The 22718-nt window shown below is 37.0% G+C and overlaps 1 protein-coding gene across 1 annotated transcript in view; it reads left to right on the forward strand.

Moving 5' to 3' along the window:
- Positions 1 to 7377: 7377 nt before the first annotated feature.
- WDR36 (WD repeat domain 36) overlaps positions 7378 to 22718 on the forward strand; it is a 38566-nt gene continuing 23225 nt past the window's right edge. Inside the window, exons 1-12 of the mRNA XM_007121994.4 lie at positions 7378 to 7634; positions 8896 to 8923; positions 11181 to 11281; positions 12727 to 12844; positions 14667 to 14799; positions 16284 to 16338; positions 17390 to 17522; positions 18081 to 18256; positions 18577 to 18697; positions 19203 to 19268; positions 20486 to 20572; positions 21788 to 21933. Of these exons, the coding sequence (XP_007122056.1) occupies positions 7473 to 7634; positions 8896 to 8923; positions 11181 to 11281; positions 12727 to 12844; positions 14667 to 14799; positions 16284 to 16338; positions 17390 to 17522; positions 18081 to 18256; positions 18577 to 18697; positions 19203 to 19268; positions 20486 to 20572; positions 21788 to 21933 (1326 nt within the window). The 5' untranslated portion in view covers positions 7378 to 7472. The remainder of the gene's footprint in view (positions 7635 to 8895; positions 8924 to 11180; positions 11282 to 12726; positions 12845 to 14666; positions 14800 to 16283; positions 16339 to 17389; positions 17523 to 18080; positions 18257 to 18576; positions 18698 to 19202; positions 19269 to 20485; positions 20573 to 21787; positions 21934 to 22718) is intronic.

The raw sequence follows: 22718 nt of genomic DNA on the forward strand, positions 1-22718 counted from the left end.
TGTAGATATAGAGAGAGCTATGGTTTTCTCACCAATCTCACCCAAGAAGGAGGGAAGTGAGTTTCCCAACACTTCCAATTCTCAAGCTAAGTATGTGGCTCCAAAAACAAAACAAAACAAAACAATTATAGAGACTAGGGGTATGTACAAGCATGTGAAATTGACGACTTACTCCAAGTTTGCTGAATTGCATAATCTTGTAGGCTCAAATCCATGCCCACCTAAATGAAATATAAGACAGTTCTTGGAAGATCCTCTTATGTATCTTTGCAGGTAAAGCAGAGTGCATAGAAAATAATGCCTACCTCTCATTAGGAGAAGTCTGAGGGAGGGAGATTAGTCAGAATAGCCTGTAATTACTGGGCTCTTGAAAGGGATCAAGAGTTGGTCAAGCTGCATGAGACAGAGGCCATTTCACAGTCAAGAAAGTACTACCAAGAGTACCATCTAAATAGGATATTTTCTTCACATCCTCTTCCTTCCCTGATCCCAAAGGAGTAGACTCAAGATGGCAGGGGCAAGGATAGCAAAAATAAAGAAAGAAAGAAAAATTTAAAAATAAAAAATAGGAACTGGTCTGGCTGCTGTCCTTTTTGAAGCACCATTCTCTAAATTTCCTTTATTTCTATATGCAATCCCATATTGCTCCCATTCTTTTTTCCCCCCATAGACTAGGCAGATCATTTTGTTTTCCAGTTTGCTTGTTTTGTTGTGCATCCAACCCGAACATTTCCAACCAATACAGAAATAAAGGGTATGAGGGGAATGAAGGAGGATGGGTAGGGGCAAAACAAGAGTTTACTTAGGAAAGTCAATTTCTTATTTTTGAAATATTTTGATAAAAGTTGTATGTTAAAAGATAACCTCCCCTAGGGCTTCTCTGGTGGCGCAGCGGTTGAGAATCCGCCTGCCGATGCAGGGGACACGGGTCCATGCCCCCGTCCGGGAAGATCCCACATGCCGCGGAGCAGCTGGGCCCGTGAGCCATGGCCGCTGAGCCTGCGCGTCCGGAGCCTGTGCTCCGCAACGGGAGAGGCCACAACAGTGAGAGGCCCGCGTACCACAAAAAAAAAAAAAGATAACCTCCCCTATAGTGTTCTGATTTCTGATTTTTTTACCTTAGCCTCTCCATCCAAGCTTTTAGGAATAGAGCTGTCCTCTCTTGTTTTGCTTTGTTTCTTAAGGACTAGACATTGTGTGACATATTTGAGAATATAACCTATTTTACTCATTTATTTACTCATTCACACACTCATACATTTGTTCATTTATTGCTTTTTTGCTAATTTCTTGATGTGTGGCGGGCAAGCATGATTCACAGGAAAATTGGAAAGTAATAGTTACCCAGAGAAACAGTAGCTTAACCAGAATTACAATCCAGGGATCCAATTTGTAATAGTAAAAAATTAGAAATAGCTAAATGTTGTACAATAAGACCTGATTAAATAAATTATGGTATATGAATAAATTAAAAAGCAAAAGAATGATTATCACAGAATTAGTAACGATTATTTATGATTAGGGAGAATTGGGTATGTAATGTTGAAAAGTTACTTGGGAAATTTCTAAGTTACTATCAATGTTTAATTACTTTATGTGAATGGTGATTACATGGACATTTGTTTTATTAACATTATTTGAAAATACATATGCTATGTAAGTATTAAATAATATTGTCAATATTAAGTTATATGAGTTTAATATATTCTTTGTATCCTACATACTCATAATGTATGTAGGATACAAAAAATATATTTTATCCAACATATTGTTCAAACATTACCTTTTCTATGAGAATTTACCTGGCAAAGTCTTTAAAATTGTAACTCTGACACTATCTATCCCTCTCTTTGCTTTTTTTCCCCCAGAACACTTATCAACATCCTTCAAAGTTATTATTTACTTCTTTTTTATTGTCTATCTCTCTTTCATAGAAGACAAACTTCATGAGGACAACTTTTTGTTATGTTTTGATTATGTGTATGTCTGAAACAAGTCTTGTACATCTGATTTGATTATGGTGATATCAGAAGCATCTAGAAGTGCCTGGCATTCATTAGATGTTGTATAAATACTTCCTGAATAAAATGTAGGTTATTTAGGTGACAGGCATTTTCAGCATGAGATCACCAAATGGAAGCATCTGTAGGTCTTTTCTTTGGAACTGTTCAGTTTTTCTGAGTTTTCCTGCAATCTTCTAGGTGTATACAGGCCTGAAGGTTGGCTTTCTGGGAGCATGGTGTGGAAGAAATTGGGAGCCCCACTGGTCAGTGTGTGATGTTCACTTCATCTGCCAGTCTCAGCTGCAACGTCCTTCTGTGCCTGCTGTCCAAATCTGGATTACTTAGGGTTCACTTCTCTAGAAAATAAACTTTAGTCTCTAGAAAAGTAGAATAATAGTCTCATTATTCTTAAAGGGCTGCAAATAATTCTTAATGAGGTTCAGTTATTCCTCTCCCTGGAACTTCCTTGAAGAATTCAGGGTGAATGTAATGAGATTCAGGACCATATATGACTGAGGTTTTTCATCATGCAAGACCACGTAATTTCAGCAAAGCCCTTTCTCAACTGGTGCCAGAGAGTTTGAAGCCTTGATAACAAGTACTGGAAGCACACTTTCCACGATCTCATGCATTGCCAGTATCCAACAGCATCACTGTTTTCTCACCAGCCATTTCCTCAACAGTCAATAGGTTTCAAAGTGGCTTGTGGACTACTGGCATCAGAATCACTTGGGAAGCTTGTTAAATGCAGATACCTGTAGTCCACCCCTCTCCTTCTGAATCTGAATACTGGGTGGTAGGGCCTCAGTGATTCTTTCACATACTGACCACCACCAGCGACAATAATTTAGTCAGACATTCAGCCACGTATTCAGTTATTTAGAATTCTAAACTCACCCATGAATATAGTTTTATATGGCCTTTTGAGATTTATAGCAGGGTAAATTTAAAAAGGTAAGAAAGAGAACCACAAGAATCCATTATTCTTTTCAAATTTCTAGTTTTGGAGAGGTCTTTGATTGGCAGGGTATTGCTTCTGGGGAGACCATTTTTGCACCGGTGGATGCTAATTCTGTACCAATAAGATAAGCATGGGGAATTATGCACTCACAATTCTTCTTACCAATTCTCCAGGTTGGTGGACACCTCTAATCATAATATCCTCATTTTGTGTTTATTATGTACCTAAAATCTGCTCAAATCATATTGACAACAAACCATGCTCACACTGCCCCCTAGATAATTATATTATGAATATCCATTGCAAGTTAAGAACCTCTATGGTAACTGCTGGTTAATTTAATTTCTTCCATTTGTTCTTTCCTTTTTTTTTTTTTTTTTTTTTCCAGTTCTCTTAGTCTCTTAGTGTCAGGAAGGTCTGATAATGAATGGAGAAGAAAAGTCTCTATTACTATCAATGTAGCATAGGATATTTTTTAAAATGAGGATAAAAGAAAGACAGTGACCTTACTGTCAGTGTGCCTACATGGGTCTAGTCTCATACCAGATATTCTATTCAGGGAAAAGACTTCATGGAATATTTAGGAAAAGCTGCTACATGAAAGGCAATGTCGTTTGGGAAGGTAACATTTTACAAATCATTGTGGGGCCTGGATTTCTGGCACTTGGGTCAGAAAAGTCCTCAAGAGAACAGCAGAACATTGAAGCTTATTTCTACAATATTATCATCTGATGCTGATAGCCCATGTGTCCTCTAATCCTAGCTCATGGCTATGGAGAACTTCAGCTTTGAGTTCCCACTATGACTGAAAAAAGAAGTAAAAGGATATTTAAAATAAAGAGAACTGCTCCAGCCTGACTATGGAAGAGGATAATGTTATGTGGATGCTTATACTGATGGCAAATCCTAAGTATACTCTTTCCAGAGAATTGACTCTTCTTTCAGGCTAAGTGCTACCATAGGCACTATCAAAGAACTGATTCATTTGCTGTTGTTTAATCAGGTAAAATCTTGTTCTAAGTTTTGGGAAAGGGATCCAACATCCATTTCCATGTTACACTTTCATAAAAGCAGCAACACTAATAATTCTCAGGTCTGGTTCTGTGGCTAGTGCAGCATTATTAAAGAAGATGATTAGAGGAGCAGCCAATCCAGATCTGGCCACAGGCAAAACTGTGACACAGATTAACTTAAATTCTGTATTACCTTGAAAGCAGAGAGTAGTATTTGATACACTAAAAAAAAAAAAGGATTTACATGAAAAGAGTTGAAAAGAAACGGTTTGTTGCTAAAGAGGTTTCTCTATGCTGCCACATGTAAGTGACATTTCTCACGGAAGCTGATTAAAACAAATATTTCCTATAGTCTCCAAACTCTAGATCAGAATTGCCATTACAAGATTTTAGTGAAATGTACATGCTTACCTGTAGAACAAATAGATCTGACATATTCAGCAAATCTCTTATTTCTACCCTGGTTAACAATATCTCAGGGCAACGTGTATTTTAGTGGTTCTGCTCAACCAGCAACAGACATGTTTGTGTACATTTTCCACCAGCAGAGGAAAAATTGGGCCAGCCAGAATGAACAACTTCCCAAGGTAGAAAGTCTTAGATTGAGAATAACGAGTACTGATACATGGTGCCTGCTCTTTTATCACCTAATTTCACAGTTTTAGTCCTTAGTAGTTCACTCATCTGTGAAATAAGGGGGCGGACAAGCAATATCTTGAAACCTCCTTGGGTTTCTGACATGCTTCTGCCAATACAATGAAATGAACTATACACACTTCTAAATTTGATTAGCAAGGTAAGTATAAATATACTGGTTATATATTAATGTGTAACAAATTACCCCCAAATTTAGTGGCCTAAAACAGCAATTAACATTTATTATGTTAAACAGTTGAGACTCAGGAATTCAGGAGTGGCTTAAGAGAGTGATTCCGGCTAAGAGTCTTTCATGAAGTTGTAGTCAAGATGTCTGCATGGCTGCAGTCATCTGAAGGCTTTACTGGGGCTGGAGAATATGCTTTCAAGATGCTTTACTCACATGTCTAGCAAGGTAGTGCTGGTGGCTGGCAGGAGGCCCTCAGTTCCTTGTCATGTGAAACATTCCATAGGACTGCTTGAGTATCTTCCCAATATGGCTGTTGAGTTTCTGCAGAGCAAATAACCCAAGAAGGAGCAAGTCAAAAGCTTCAATGTTTTTTATGACCTAGCCCTGTTACAGGTCAACCCTATCCAGTGTGAGAGGGGACTACACAAGGGCGTGAATACCAGGAGGTAAGAGTCACTGAGGGCATCTTGGAGGCTGGTAATCACAATACCAGTAACAAAAAAGAAATGGTCTTTATTATATAAACTAATCAGAAAAAGTCATATTTAACCTTTTTTTAAAGTTAGAAATGATAACATGACATAGCTATACTTTTAATTTACCTGAATATTCTGAAGTCCCAATGCATTGAATCAAACTGAAAATGATCATTTGCCAATGATCGACTACATCCACCACGTGGCTTGCAGGATCTTAGTTCCCCTACCAGGTAGCGAACTTGGGCCCCCTGCAGTGGAAGCCTGGAGTCCTAACCACTGGACCGCCAGGGAATTCTCTACCTTTTCTTTTTTTTTTTTTTTTTTTTTTGTTTATTTGTGGTACGCGGGCCTCTCACTGTTGTGGCCTCTCCCGTTGTGGAGCACAGGCTCTGCGGCCATGGCTCACGGGCCCAGCCGCTCCGCGGCATGTGGGATCTTCCCGGACCGAGGCACGATCCCGTGTCCCTTGCATCGGCAGGCGGACTCTCAACCGCTGCGCCACCAGGGAAGCCCTCTACCTTTTCTTTTATTCTAACTTGGGACTACCATCCTTAGGGCCATCTCTAAGTAAAGAGAGCAGTAGCTAGGTCCTTCTCTCCCACTACACATTCAAACACTGCTGGCAGCTGAATAGCAAGAAACTCAGGGAGGCAACTGATGGGGAGAAATGTACTCTGACCAACTGCTAAAACTGGAAAACTCACAATCAGCCCATAACATGGTCCCTTTAAAAGATCACAGCAAAACAGCTAACATGCACGTCTACTGCTACCATATGACTAGATTTTCCATGACAGTTCTAATTTTTAAACTTTTGTCTCATTGTCCAGATGTAGGTCAAATAACATAAATCTAATTGTCAGATAGGCCTACATTCAAATTGCTATACTACCATTAATTAAATGACCCTGGACAAGTTAGATAATCTCTGGGAACCTCAGGTTTCTTATCTAATGCGAACACACACCCATCATGTGGCCCATCATGTGATCTTGAAAATCAGATTGTTGAATGATTTCTCCCACCCTCCAGCTGCCCCTCAGTGATCTCTCCTTATCCTTTTCTAAACCTTGTGCTAGTCTAGATTTTGGCACTAAATAATCTTGGAACCGAACAAATCATTTAATCCCAATGAACCAGTTTCCTCATTTGTAAAACAACAATATAATTTTTGCCCTAAACACCTCACAGTCTTAATTTGAGGATTATATTAAGATAATGGGTGTCATCAAAGGCTTTGTGAACTGTAAAGTCCTGAACAGGAAACTTTTTCAATTTTCTCCCCAAACTGCCAATATAGACAGAAGTCTTTGTGATTATAAAAATAATATGTGCATTATACAAAATTTAGAAAACTCTTAATGTTTATCTAGTAATTAAAAACATTTGTACATATTTCCATGACTCACAGGTAAAAATTAATAATCCATTAATATTCCAATATATATTTTACTTTAAGCAAACTCAGTAAAAAGCAAACAAAAATATTTTTATTATGGGAAATTTTGATTTTAAAAGGAAGCAGAAGGACAGTATTATGAACTCTCACATACTCATTCCCCAGATTAAATAATTACCAATCTTATGTCACCTAAACCATGCACCTCATTCCCAATTATTTTGAAAACAAATCCCCAGATATATAATTTCATCCATAAATACATATCTCCAAAAGATAAGGACCTTTAAAAACATAATTACAATACTACTATCACATATTTAAACAATAATGTCTTAATATCATCAAATATCCACTCAGTGTTCAAATTTTCCTGACAGTCTCATCGTTTCACACGTTTTCAAAATCACACGTTTAACCTGACTCCATCTGAGTTAAGACTTCGGTTTCCCCTTCACCCTCCTGGCCCTCGTGCTTGCTTCCCCAGTCTTTTCCCTCCGCTAAGGTCCCGCTGAAAAGTGACTCGAGGGTCTTCCAGGCCCGGGAGAGCTGGGAGCACAGTGAAACTGCTGGATTGTGGACGGCGGAACTGAAGTCGCGCCTCCCCTTCGAGCTCCGCAGGGAGCTCTTTTTCAAATGCACTGAGGACAGTCTCCGCTCACGCGATTGGCAGCGGAGACCGGAAGCGCTTGGGAACCCGGCAAAGGATTGTTCCGCGAGACGCGCAGACGGGCCTCGGTGCGCGGTTTACACCGGGATTGGAACCCAGAGGAAACTGTACCGCGGCAGCAATGGAGCGGGGCGCAGGAGACCGCACTGCCAGCGCCCTTTTCGCGGGGTTCCGGGCTTTGGGGCTTTTCAGCAACGACATTCCACACGTGGTGCGGTTCAGTGCGCTGAAGCGCCGATTCTGTGTGACGACGTGCGTAGGCAAAAGCTTCCACACCTATGACGTGAGTGACTTCTTTCGCCCGCTTCCCGGGGATCACCCTCCCCGACCCCCAGCCCTGTCTGTGGCAATCCGCTCTCCTCCTTCACCTACCAAGGGCTTTCACCACCGCATTACATCCACGTGTTGATTTAGCCCTTGAAGTCTGCTTGGGAAGAGTTTCGGAGGCAGTCTGTCTGGGGGAGGTACTAGAGAACATTTCAGTTCAATAGCAATGTATTTTCTCTGTAAATATTTGTTGAAGTTCTCTTGAAGATGTAAATGTGATTAAGAAAAGTCCCTGGCGCCCCCACCTTCTTAATGAGAAAGACTTGCAAGTTATTTTATTGTGCAATTCGCGACAAGAGCTAGGCTAGAAATGCAGGCTAAATAACATTGGGATAACTGGAGGGGGTGAGATTAATTATGTTGTAGGGGACAGTCCACATTTGATAGCAAGCTAATTTCCCTAAACTTCCCCTGAGTAACTTTCTCAAAGTCACATAGCTGGATCAGTAACCATAAATGGGGGTCCACAAACTGCAGCCTGCAAGCCAGTTCTGCCAACAGTTTTTGTATGACCCATGACGTTTTTATTTATTTTTCTGTGTATGTTTGTGTTTATTCTAATATAGCATAATCTCCAAGTAAAATTAGCATAGTAGTAGGATGCAGTATAATTAAATTTTGACGCGGGATGGAGACATCCATCTACTCTTGATTAAGAAACATAGATTATTTAATTCATCTTCAAGGGCTCTTTCAGTCTTACACATCTCTAGGGTTTGAATTTCTCCTTATACCCCTCTGAACTCTGTGCTTCTGAGATGAACGGTTTTGATGTTTTTAAATGATTGGGAAATAATCCAAAGAAGAATAATATTTCATGGCATATGAAAATTTTGAAAATTATAGTCTATATCCATAAGTCAAATTTTTTGGAATACAGCCATGCACGTTTGTTTTTGTGTCATATATGGCTGCTTTCGTGGTACATTATCAGTTGAGTAATTGCAACAAAAACCACACAGCATGCAAAGCGTTAAAATATTTACTACATGACCCATATAGAAAACTATGTGTGACACCTACCCTTCCATCACTGTTGAAATAGTAGAAAATATAAGCTTTCCTAATAATGAAAATTAGGGTCAGTAAGTGTCTTTTTAAGGAAGGACAGAAGAGCAAATTTATGTATGAGGTTAGATCTTAATCTTGAAGTGTTAGATTATTATAGTTGTTTTTGTTAGTAAAAATTTAATCATTTCTTTTTTTTTTTAAGACAGGTTCAGAAACTTAGTCTGGTTGCAGTAAGTAAGTATAGACTTTATCCTGAATTTGTGCATGTTTAATATCTTAAAATTTTTTATAATTTTGACATAATTTAAGACTTGCAGAACAAGGACTCCAGTGTGTATTTATAGTAAACTTACATAACAACAAAAAGTCCAGGACAAGATCGTGTGTTGCCTTCAGTTGTCATGTCTCTTTGGTCTTCTTTAGTCTAGACTAATTCATCAGACTTTCTTTGTGTTTTACAACATTGATTTTTTGAAGAGTATAGGCTAGTTCTTTTTTAGAATATTCTTCAATTTGACTTTTTCTAATGCTTCCTGATGATCAGATTCAGGTTATGCAGTATGGCAATAATAACAGAAATGATGCTGAATTCTCAGTGAACCATATCAGGAGGCACATTCCTGGCAGTGAAAACTTTGATCATTTGGTTAAGGTGACATTTATCAGGCAGCTCCATTTTAAAGTTTTACCCTTTGTAACTAATAAATGTAATAAGTGGTAAGATACGTTGAGACCATGTAAGTGTCCTTTTACTCTCCAAAGTTTCAACTACTGCTAGTTTTATCATTTAGTGATGATTCTTGCCTGAATCAGTTATTAGTAGGATGATTATCAGAGTGATTTTCTGATTCTATCATTCTTTTGTAAGAAAGAGTTTTCCCTTTTTCCGCATTTTGATTTTTTTTTTCCAATGGAAGGAATTTTTTTTTAAACTCTTTAATAGAATAAAGAGCTTGCCAGGGCTGAGAGATTCAGTTTCACCATCAAATATGATCTTTGTAAGAGAAACAGAGCTATAAGGAATCCAGTGTGCATGTCTGATAAACTTACATTTTTTAAATTATAGAAGGCAGTAGAAGGGCACTAAAACCTAAGTCAAATACTAAAGCGAATGGTAAACCAATAAAAATAGTATTTTGGAAATGAAATCCCAAAGCAGAATATCAGCATGAAAGATACTTAAAACGATTCTCTATATTTTAAGCCTCCTGCCCCCAAAATAGGAAATAAAAAGAAAAGGCCAGTGTGACCATGGTAGTGAGAGAGGAATCAAGAAATCCTATCATAAGAAATGGCTAGAGGTGATAGGCATATTTATCTTGGAGAAGACTGAGTGGAAACCATATTATTCACTTGAAAGGTCAGCATGTAGAATATCATATGGAGTTTTTTTTAGGTTACTCTAAAGGGTAGAGTTAGAGTTCTAGGTTTTGATTTACTTTTAAAATTTTCCTGCAGTTATTAGGAACTTGATGTTCCTGAAGGCATTCACCTGAAGGCTAGGTGACCATCTGCCAGAGTTTTGTGTATTTAGTGAGGATTTTTTTTTTTCCAAATAACCTCAAAAGCTTCTTCTTATTTCTTTAGGATTATGGTTTTTTTTGGGTTTTTTTGTTTTTTTGTTTTTGCAGTACGCGGGCCTCTCACCGCTGCGGCCTCTCCGGCTGCGGAGCACAGGCTCCGGACGCGCAGGCTCAGCGGCCATGGCCCACTCGCCCAGCCGCTCCGCGGCATGTGGGATCCTCCCGGACCGGGGCACGAACCCGCGTCCCCTGCATCGGCAGGCGGACTCCCAAGCACTGCGCCACCAGGGAAGCCCCTTGACTGAGCTTTTTGATAAGCTATAATGATCTTACTTCCGGCAGTAACACGTAAGAGTTCCAAATATTTTCAGTTACCTTCATGTCCAAGTTTTTAGAAACAGTTTCTAGGGCGGACATGAGCTCTTGAATTGTTTTTTCGAGTTGCCGGTGCTCGTGCCTGATGAAGCTTCTTCTTATTTCTTTAGGATTATGGTTTTTTTTGGGTTTTTTTGTTTTTTTGTTTTTGCAGTACGCGGGCCTCTCACCGCTGCGGCCTCTCCGGCTGCGGAGCACAGGCTCCGGACTCGCAGCCCCAGCAGCCATGGCTCACGGGCCCAGCCGCTCCGCGGCACGTGGGATCCTCCCGGACCGCGGCACAAACCCGCGTCCCCTGCATCGGCTAGTGGACTCTCAACCACCCCGCCACCAGAGAAGCCCTAGGATTATGTTTTTATGTCTGCAAATACCAGACATTAATTCTCTAGGGACAGTCAAGGTGATGTCATATTTTTAGTGTGATAGTTACTATTAGATGTCTAAAATAACATTGAAGTCTAAATTTTATACTCTGATTCTCATACATACATATTTTTAAATTATAGTCAGGAAAAATGTTATACATATACTTGAGGTTTCTGTTTGTTCCAAGATCTTAAAAATCCTTACGTCTTATATTTCCTTTTTCCTAGGTAACTCCCTTCCACAGGATATCTGCTGTATGGCAGCTGATGGGAGGCTAGTCTTTGCTGCTTATGGAAATGTTTTCTCTGCATTTGCCCGTAATAAAGAGGTTTGTATTACTGAACTATTCTAATTTGTTTGTCTTTTGCAGTCAGTAGTTGATTGTCATGGTAGTTGAGGGAACTTTAACATTGTTATTCTTCATTTTGGACACTCTGGACATTTTTTTTTTAATGTATATTCACTTTTCTGGAGGAAGAGAAAGTTGATTTCATCAAATTCTCAAAATTAGTTAAAACTGGTGCTTTAGTTCAGTTTTCTTTGCCAAGGATCAATGTTAGAATTATTTGGGCAGCTCATACAACATTTTTATGTCTAGCCAGGTCCTGTCTCTGGAGTTTTCTACTTTGTTTATTTGGTTGGGGTAGGATTTAGTTAAGAGTATTTTGAAAATGTTTTCCTAAGAGATTCGTATTTGCACTACTGCTTTACGTGGATTGACTTTTTCGTTATGAACAACACAGCCCATGACTCATTCTAAGAACCAAGTGCTTGTTGCCTGTATAGAGAAAGCTAGATTCTCTGTTTTCTCTACTAAGGAAGCATCTTTTCTTGTCTTAATCTACTCATTCATTTCTAAGTTTGTCCTGGAACAACTGACTTGAGAGGCGACCTGGCTCTAGTGGTCCAGAATGAAAAGGGAAAGTGGCCATGGGGATGCCTAGATAGCCAAGTGATAGAATCACTGTGCTCTTCAAAGTTTAATTTGGACTGATGATGTTTGTTCCAACGTTTTCCATCATTACTACCTACGGCAGAGGAAGGCAACTTACCTGTAAAGTTCTTTAATGAGAGTATTTTTGATTTTTAGAGAGTCAGGAAAAATGTCCTTTTTTTTGCAAAATATTGCAGTTTGTAGTTTTCCCTGGGAGATAAACATAGAAAGTAGGGGTAGAAAGGTATCAGAGACTATCAACTGTAGGAAGTGGTTACCATCCCTAGGGCCAAAGGGACAAGGAGAAGAAATAGTGTTTCTGGAGCCTGGTGGGAACTGAAACCATGGGGGAAGGGACTGTAGTTATTGAGGATGCAGCTGCTGCTGTAAGGGTAAGGGTGTCTATGTCAAGACAGAAAGCTATATGGAAGGAGTATCCTATATCTCTCTCCCTTGTCTCATGTGGAAGCCAGCTGGTGATGGCTGTAGAGGTCAGCCTTCTAGAACATACCACTTTTCTAGGATGCATGGAGTTGCGCTGATTGGATGGGGTGAGGGACCCAGTTGTGTGCATGCTTCCTAAGCTCGGTTGAGAAGCTGAGCCTCAGAGATCTCATTTCTGTGTTCCTAGTTCATGTTTCTTTATTGGACTGGCTGGGGGAGCAGGTAGAAATGTCTTATTGCTTGCTATTTGTTAATCTAACCGTGAGTAATCAAAAGTTGGACCACATTTCTTAACATGAGTATCTTCAGGATTAGCCTGTTTTTTGGTTAATATGAATAATAATACATGATGAATGAATAATAATATGAAATTCTTTTGAACTTTGACATTGTAGGTAGTACATACCTTTAACGGTCATAAGGCAGAAATCCATCTTTTGCAACCCTTTGGTGATCACGTTATTTCTGTTGATACTGACAGTATTCTTATTATTTGGCACATATATTCGGAAGGTGAGAACCAATTTATTGCTTTATCTTGGGGTAGTATGTGTGTAGCTAAAATTAAGTATCTATGTAAGCATAACTTCTATACCAGAGGAGTAAAGCAGTAAAAAAATTTTTAAGAAGTTTTAACACGTGTAAAGAAAAAGGTTCTAAGTAAAAAATGGGTAAGTATCAATAATTTTAGTCAGCTAGTTGAGCTAACTGTTTATAACCTGTTTAATGTGTTTTTCTGAACTAATACTAGGTCAGTATTAGTATAGCAGTTCTCCAAGTTTAATGACGTTATATTATTTTCTCTGTGGGGTGAATTTTGGTGTATGTTCACATCTGAGTAATACTTGGTTTGTATTTTCAACTTTCGGTAAGTGAAATTATAATAGTAAACTTGAAGAACCAGTAATCTGAAGGAAAATATACATCCTTTTTCTAAGAATATGAGTCAGTGTCCTTTAACTGTGATATTCTTAAACAGTGTCCTTGAGCTATGTTTATAGGACCATGTTATCTTCAAAGGTTAGGAACTTATCACCAGAATATCCCCAGCTTTCTTCATGTAAAAGACTGTGGGGTCTGTCATGAATTAAAACTTTTAAGTTTTTTAATCTGTTACATTTTTAGCTTTTGTTACCTCTTGATTAACTCATTTTTTGATGTAATGTGTTTATTTTTAGTAAAAATCCTAGAGAGATTGCCCTCCTGGGAGTCATTCCATGTTCTTGTTCAGATTAGTCACTGTTTGTTTTGTCTTTGCTCATATGGAGGGAACAGAATTCCAAAAGTAGTACCTGTGCAGATGGATGTTAAAAGGCCTTTTATAAATTAGAGAACCTGATTCTTAGAGTTCAGTAGGCTATCTTTGTGTTGATCCTTATGTCCAGCTTTTTGTTGCTGTTGCTGCAGCACAGTGTCTTCAGGGAGCTGTTTGTAGTGATCTTAAGTAAAACTGTTAGTTACAAACAGAGGCAAGAATCTTTTAAAATAGTATTTAAGTAAAATTTGTGTAATTCTCACCTGTTAATCTATTCTCCTTAAACTGGGGTACACATACCCCTGGGAGTGTGTAGCAGCCAGATAGTATGTGAAACTAAAGATTAAAAGAAATGTACCTTCTCTGATATTCAAATTTATTAGGAAATTTAGTGAAAAATTATTTTCATCGTGGATGAACTGTGAAGTAGAAAAGAAAATTCACACATAGGAATTTTAAACATATGTGGCATTTCAAAAAATGTTTTGATCTTGCAGCGAGAGACAGCTGGCTGTGCCATTTTCTACTCCACAGGTCTATAAGTTCTTTTCCTCTCCTCTGCTAGAGGTTCTCCTGTGGAAATGTGAGAGGCACTGCTCCTTTCACTGAAGTTTGCCTCTGACTTTTTACATGTTTGAGGAGCCAGTCAAGCTCTCTAGATATTTGGTCCTTCACTCCGTAGAATAGCTCAGCTCAGTGCATGCACTTCACTTGGAACATTTGCTGCCTCTTTATCAAATTATAAAAATACTAAGTCTGATCCCTAGCGTCATTTTTTTTTTTGAACCCTTGTTTTCATTCTTGTAAACCAATTTGGCAGTGAGTGAAATTTTAAATAGTATTGATATTAGAACTTTTAGAAAATTCTTGACAATCAAAGTTAAATTTGCAAGTTGACCCTCATCGCATTTGTTTAATTTCTCAGGGAATGTTTATAGGTTAGCATATGTCTTTGATTTATATTAGTACATAAATCTTTGATATGGTAGATTTTAAGTGTTAAATATATGGGTATATGAAAAATATTTTAAACTATTTTATTAAAAAATTACATATTGTTTATAACTTTTACTTTCGTAGAAGAATACCTGCAGTTGTCTTTTGATAATTCAGTATTTAAAATTTCTGCAATTTTGCATCCGAGTACCTACGTGAATAAAATACTTCTTGGCAGTGAACAAGGAAGCCTCCAGTTGTGGAATGTAAAATCCAAGTAAGCACAATATTTAGAACATAAGTGATTCCTACCTAATCCTCATCACTACTCCCTGATGCATACTTAAGTCTCTCAATTCTCCTTGCCTTTATATGTTTATTTGGAGGGCTTTCAGTAAATATACCTGTTTTTGGAGTTATTACTCACGGCATCACATATGTGAAAGCTCGGATATGGTCTTGGAACATGGTAGGCAGCTTCATAAATCCTCCTTGAAAAGTATATACTAATGGCCTTAGTCACTGTAAAGAATTCATAAAGCTGTAAAGAAGGCTCTAGTACACAGGATCAGAAGATAATTATGAGATTGTCACTGGGCAGCTTTTAGTTCTCAGTCAACTAAGAAAGGTAAGATGGCAAAGCAAATCAGTGTTAATTTAGTGCTAGCATTTAGGAATGGTTTTCAGGGTAAAAGTACATTGATCATCAACCACAGACATGACGGATATCTACTATAATATTATTGGTATAGCTTGGGGGCTAGATAAATGATTTTGGATACCTCTGCCTGTTATTTGAATGTTTATCCAGAGGAAAAAGTGGCAGCTCACTTTACTTTGTATAGCATTAAAAGGGCAAACAAAAATATTTGACCGTCCAAATTGTTCTTTCCAAAGCCCTTATAAATTCGAAAAGGGAAATAAGATTTTCAGAGGTTTAATGTTTATCCTAGTTCTAATTCAATGTTTCTGTTCAATTTAATAAATATCTTTGACTACCTACTCTGCACTAGGCTGAGGGATAATGACTGAAATAATCTGTGCCCTAAGGTTATCTCTTTAGGTTCTTTATGTGATGTTTACACTCTTTATTGTACATTAAGTATCCCTTGGATAATCATTGAGTGATCTAATCTGTGCCCCTTAAAAAATTTAACATATGCTTAAATACTTTGTCGTTATAACAATTTCGTATATCTCTGCTCTATGGATTCTTTATCATTTATGGCTTGATTCTGAAATTTAGAGCAGCGTCACTTGTCGTATAACAGTCATGTAACATACAAGGAGTATTGTAATTATATATTCCCTTTTGTGATATGTTTCTAGGAACACGTTGCAGTGAAAAATGAGATCTGCCAATATTCTAAGATTTTATTTTAAATTGTATCTGTCATATAACATGGTTACTCATGTATTTTTTTTCTATTTAATTTCTTAAAGATGTTGCATAGTAGAGTAGTTCTTAGCAGCTTAGGATCTGGAATTTGTCTCTCTGGGCTCTGTCAATTTTAGCCATGTGATCTTAGCTTGATTTTTTTCACATAATTAAGTTTCTTAGTTTCTTTATCTGGAAAATGGTGATATCTACCTCATGGAATTGTTTTGAGTATTAAATGTTAATATATATACTTAGAATTGTGTGGGGCAGAGTAAGAACTTAATAAATATCACCTGTTATTATTTCATTTTTTAATATGTAGTTGATTTCGTTTTTCTCCCCCCCAAAAAAATAGTTTTCAACTATTTCTCTTGTTGTAGTAAACTTCTATATACATTTGTGGGATGGAAAGTTGGAGTGACAGCGCTTCAGCAGGTTAGTATTTTTCTGTTAAGTCAAAGAAGAAATGAAGCTCATAGTAGCATCTTTCATTTTCAGGGGCCAACCATATTTTTGGACCTAAAGACAAAATAATATATAGACTAGTATATCTTTACAAATATTACCGTAAAAAATAGTGTTTTGGAAATGTAATTGAAAACAACGCCTTTGTCTATAAACGTTTGTGGAAACCTTTTTGCCTGGAATTAGGCTCTAAATCTGTGGTTGCTATGGAACCATGTTTACCAATCATTTTGTAAGCATGTAGTCCAGTGCCTTGTAAAGAGCAGAGATGAGTTTTTCAGTGAAGCAAGGGAGATTGTAGGTCATTCAGAGAAATTTGTCAGGATGTTGAGATTTGTAGCTTGAGATAATTGGGGCCCAAATCTTAATAATTGATTAAATGCTTGACTTTTCCAGAAATAACTGCTTTTTGTTTTTATGAGTCTATAGGATATGTATGAATGAATGACTGTATGTCTGCAGAGAATCTTATATCTATTTTGGACACATATACAGCCATGTACCCTTGTCTTTCTAAATATTAGTTGCTTATACCTGCCCAGTTTATATACATTCCTTTATTCTCTCACACTACCGTCAGCCTTACTCTGCTTTTACCTACCCAGAAGACCCCAAAGGTATCAGATGATTAGGTCCTTTGAGGGCAAGACATCATACTTGTTTTAGTATACCCAGCTTCTACACAGGGTCTCATGCTTAGTAGTTACTTGATGGCAAATTAATAACATGTTTAGCCTGATTCCATTTTGTAATGGTATTGGACATTGATCTTATGTGCTAAAATAAATTTATGGAGTCTGTATGTAAGACCATTTATAAAATGAAGATTATAATTATAGACTATTAGATTAGATATTCCATTATTTCTTTTGATAAGACATAAGTAATGATGTAATCATCAGTATTATTAAAGCTATTAATAATTTGATAACACATAAGTAATGATGTAATCATCAGTATTATTAAAGCTATTAATTTAATTTGATTAAGAAAATAAAAAGTTGAGTCATTGAATTTTCAGGCACCAGCTGTGGATGTTGTTGCTGTTGGTCTTATGTCGGGTCAGATTATCATTCACAACATTAAGTTTGATGAAACATTAATGAAGTTTCGTCAAGACTGGGGACCTATTACTTCGATTTCATTTCGCACAGGTAACTTAACTTTTTTTTTTTTAATTTATTTTTGGCTATGGTGGGTCTTCGTTGCTGTGCAGGGGCTTTCTCTGGTTGTGGCGAATGGGGGCTACTCTTCGCGGAGGTGCGAGGGCTTCTCATTGCGGTGGCTTCTCTTATTGCGGAGCGTGGGCTCTAGGCGCACGGGCTCAGTAGTTGTGGCGCACGGGCTTAGTTGCTCCGCGGCATGTGGGATCTTCCCGGACCAGGGCTCAAACTCATGTCCCCTGCGTTGGCAGGTGGATTCTTAACCACTGTGCCACCAGGGAAGGCCTTAATTTGTTTATTGATGCAAATTAAGAACACTTGAAATGCATTAGTTTGAAGCTCATAGAAATTTTCTTAATATTTTCTTATAATTTAATCTAATATAAATGAATGAAATACTGGAATATAAAGAGCCAAAGGAATATTGATAGATTATTGGTGTATAGTCTTTTTTTTAACTTTATGGATTAAAAGGATGGAGAGATAAATTCTTAAGTTTAATTGTTTTATGTTGCATGTTTTTCTTTATGTATTCTATTTTAACAACAGATGGTCATCCAGTAATGGCAGCTGGAAGCCCATGTGGCCATATTGGACTCTGGGATCTAGACGACAAAAAGTTAATCAATCAAATGAGAAATGCACATTCTACAGCAATTGCCGGACTGACATTTCTCCATAGAGAGCCACTTCTTGTCACAAATGGTGCTGACAATGCTCTCAGGGTACTATGATTCTTATTATCTTTCTTGGCTCATGTGTCCTACCCTTTGGGTTATTATAAGCCTGCTGTACTGTATCAGCCTGGAACCTAGCAGATGAAGGGAATATGGGATAAGATTGATACAGATGAAATAGAACACATCGCAGGTTACATGATTTTAGCAAAGTGAGAGAGTTACAGCTTAGCTTTTCCCCAACCCCCACTCCAGGGTCAGTGGTCTTCACGCACTACCTGGTGCCACATTTGTATAGGAGATGATTTGACTGCTTGCAGATCACTTAAAACATTGTGGAAGAACCTTACTTTTTTATTTCTTGGCAGATATGGATATTTGATGGTCCCACAGGTGAAGGCCGGCTTTTGAGATTCAGAATGGGACATAGTGCTCCTCTTACCAAAATAAGATATTATGGACAAAATGGACAACAAATTCTTAGCGCAAGTGAGTTTCCACTTTGTGCATTAATTTATTTCAGCAAGTAATGAGAGCAGAGTGTTTAATATTTATTAGGTATTTAATATTTATTTGGTATTTACACATTTTTAGATTCAAATGTCCCTTTGAGTGACTTGGAAATCTGAGTAAAATGAGGTGATTGTTTTTGAATACTTCAGGGAACACTGTAGCTGATATTACTTTTATTTGGAGTGTCATTCTATTTACTAATCCTCAGAGACAGAAAGGGCAAATTCCAGAAATGTGGCCCTTGCCTATACAAATAATCTACTGGCAATTATTAGCACCTCATTTTATCCTTTGCTCTTACTAAATGGCATTCTGTGTGCAGTTGAATATGATAAATTAGGTAGTTGCAATCAGCTCACCTTTTAAAGTGCTGCAAACTAACTTCAAGCTTTTTGTAGAATCTAATTTTATAAGAGCTGTGATTTAAATGGTCCATTGTTTCGATGAAGCTTGATTAGGCATTTTCTCTGTATATCAACAGGTCAGGATGGAACTCTTCAGTCATTTTCCACAATACATGAAAAATTTAACAAGAGCTTGGGACATGGTACGTCATTTGCAAGATGGAAAAAAAGCTGTTGGTCACACACACAAAAAATCATTTCAAGATTCTGTGAGATAATCAGAGGAGGTTTCATTGATAATTTCCTCTTTCTTCAGATGAAATAAAAATCCTTTGTATGAAAGAGTAGTAGTAAGATACTTAAGATTGATGTTGCTGTAGAAGTGATTGAGGTGCTAGTGTAAGGTTATTGAAGAATTAGATATCTTAGGTGGTAAAAAACATCTTAAGTGGTAAAAACATACTGCTACCACCAAAAAGACATTGATGATCTAACTTGAGCCATCTGCAGACTATAACATTTTAAAGATGGAAGGAAGCTTAGAGAAAGCATCAAAGTAAGAAGTATCCCATCTTTTTGCAAAAAGGGCTCTTTTATTCTGTATCCCTTCCCTTGGTTTCTGTTATTTGAAAGAGTTTGTTTATTAAACCAAAATGTTCAGTTTTATTTATAATTACTCTTCTTTGCAAGCTAATATCCTGGCTATTCATGCATGTATATACTTCCACATGAATTTCAGGATCATTTTTAAATCAATATCCAAAATAATTCCTCTTAGAATCAAATTGGAGAGATTTGATATTTTTAAGAATCGTCACATCTAGGAATATGATATATCCTCATTCAAGTTGTCTTTAATGTTCTTCAGTGAAGTTTTTTTAGTTTTCCTCCTATTGGTCCTACATATTTAAGATTATTCAGTGGTATTTCTTTTTATTTTTTTTTTATTTTTTTTTATTTTTTTGCGGTACACGGGCCTCTCACTGTTGTGGCCTCTCCCGTTGCGGAGCATAGGCTCTGGACATGCAGGCTCAGCTGCCATGGCTCACGGGCCCAGCTGCTCCGCGGCACGTGGGATCTTCCCGGACCAGGGCACGAACCCATGTCCCCTGCATCGGCAGGCGGACTCTTAACCACTGTGTCACCAGGGAAGCCTTATTCAGTGGTATTCTATATATTTTAATATAATTTGCTAATATTTATTTTTTTGCTAATATTGTGACTGCAGTCTGTTCATTTATATTTCTGTCATTGTTAATACTACTGATAATAGTGGTAATAGCATCATCTTTATTTTGCACCTGACTTAAATGGGAATATCTTGAAGTTTATAGTTATATGACAATGAATAGCTTTTTTTATATATACATTTTTCATTAAGAAGGATTCATAGCTATATTCCCTTCTCCCCTAACCACAGGATTAATAAATAAAAAGAGAGTCAAACGTAAAGGACTTCAGAATGCCATGTCAGTGAGACTTCCACCCATCACAAAGTTTGCAGCTGGTAAGAAACTTCATACTGTGTTTCGAGTTCTGCTCTGTCATTTATTTCCTCCTATGTATTTCTTTATTTCCTCCATTTTAGTAAATGTTTTTACAAATATTAATAAGCATCTGGAGGGTAACTCAAATATATTTCTTTATTTCTCCCATTTTAATAAATGTTTCAGCAAATATTAATAAGAATCCAGGATGCATCCCAAGTGCATGCTAGTCTTGTGTGAAGACTGAAAATGAGTTATTTATAATTTGAACTTGTTATCTAATAATTTTAGGCTTTGTTCTCTGTAAGCTATTAATAAACAATATTTGCTATTTCATTTTGTAGCTCTTCTATTTATTCTATTATATGCCTGGTATAAGAAAGTCACTAATGTAAAAAGGTGAGAACTGAGAACTTAGAGCTCTGGCTAATTTAATAAAGATCTGAACACACTGAGGTCTTAGTATACTGTGTCATTTGAGCAGTGCATCATTCGAAGAAGTGATTTTAAGAAAAATGTAGATAGGTGATAAGATTGTTGAGCGAAAACTATCATAGAAATAATTGTATAGGCACCATTTCCATTTCAAGGGTTATTTATAACAACCTGATGACTGGTAATTTTTTTTTTTTAACTTTAACCCCCCTCCTGTTTATTTTCTAACTTAGAGCCTGAGTGGTCTTTCTAAAAGATCTGAATCATGTCATTTATATGCTTAAAAATCTTTCATGGCTCCTTATCACCTTTTGGGTGCAACCTCCTCTCCTTCACATGGCTTTCAAGACCCTTGGTAATGTGACCTAGTGGCCTTGTCCTCCTCCCACCCCTCTCAAGAAAATACTTCACTTACTTGCTGTGCTTAATTTTGTACAAGTTACTCTTGGGCCTGTGTGTGTGTGTCTCAACCCCTCTCTGCTCTAGCACCACCCCCCATTACTTTCTACTTGTTTTACTTTTTTCAAGGAGCCATTTATTACTCTCCCCAGATCTCTTAGTAAACTCTTCCTGAGTGCTCTTACAAGACACCATCTTACTTTATTGTAATTTGTAATTTCTTCTAATCAGAATCTCTTGTTAGATTGGAAGCTCATTGCTCTCAGGAATTACCTGTTTACCATCCTGTCCCTAGTGCCTAATTACAACATAGAATATTAAATGCTTAATAAATAAAATACATGAATGAATGAGTGAGGGAATGAAAAGCAATTTGATTTATGATTTTAATTATGTTTTAGAGGAAGCTCGTGAAAGTGACTGGGATGGTATCATTGCTTGCCATCAAGGTAAGCTATCTTGCTCAACCTGGAACTATCAGAGATCTACAATAGGTGCTTACTTTCTCAAGCCAAAAGAGCTGAAGAAAGATGACATAACTGCAACAGTAAGTGAACTTGTTTTTAAGGGCATTTTCTCCTGTAAAACTGTCTTGTGTTTATCTTATTATACTCAAGTTTATTAATGATAATATTCATTGAAAGAACAAAGAACATAGCTTAACATTTTGAAATTTTTCCCTAATAGTGTTAAGTTTTCCAGCTTGGAGAGAATTATTTTAAGTTTAAGTTAAGTTTTGCTTAATTAGATGTTGTATATTGGTTATTTTAATTTTCTGATTAATATAGGATTACTCAGGATACACTTTGAGGGGGATTTCAGCATTTATCAATATACTTTCGTACCTAAATTATGTTGAGTATATAGTACTATATTCAATGAATGTGAATCTTAAGGTTCCTTCCTTCCTTTTCTTTCTTTCAATGTAGGAGTAAGATTCAGCTAAATCTTTAATGAGTTAAAAGATGTAGAAGTTATTTAAATCCTTCATTTCTTATAGTTGTCTGATTGAGTACTGTCTAAGCCTTTTTTAAATACGGTTTTTAAATGTCACTGTTAACTTATAACTTCTTACTCTATTAAAATTTTATTTTGTTTTCTTTTGATAATAATATGTGTCTTCTTTTGGGTTCAGGTTTTAAGGTATAAAGAAATGATGTCAAATTTGGTTTGCAGAATTGTTGCCTCTGCTTTTTCAAAAAAAGTTTTACTGATATATGATTCACATACCATAATATTCACTCATTTAAAGTGTACAATTTAATGGGTTTTAGTGTATTCATAGAGTTGTGCAGTTATCACCAAAATCTAATCAATCTAATTTTAGAGCAT

Source organism: Physeter macrocephalus, chromosome 8, assembly GCF_002837175.3.
Source record: "Physeter macrocephalus isolate SW-GA chromosome 8, ASM283717v5, whole genome shotgun sequence".
Taxonomy (NCBI): domain Eukaryota; kingdom Metazoa; phylum Chordata; class Mammalia; order Artiodactyla; family Physeteridae; genus Physeter; species Physeter macrocephalus.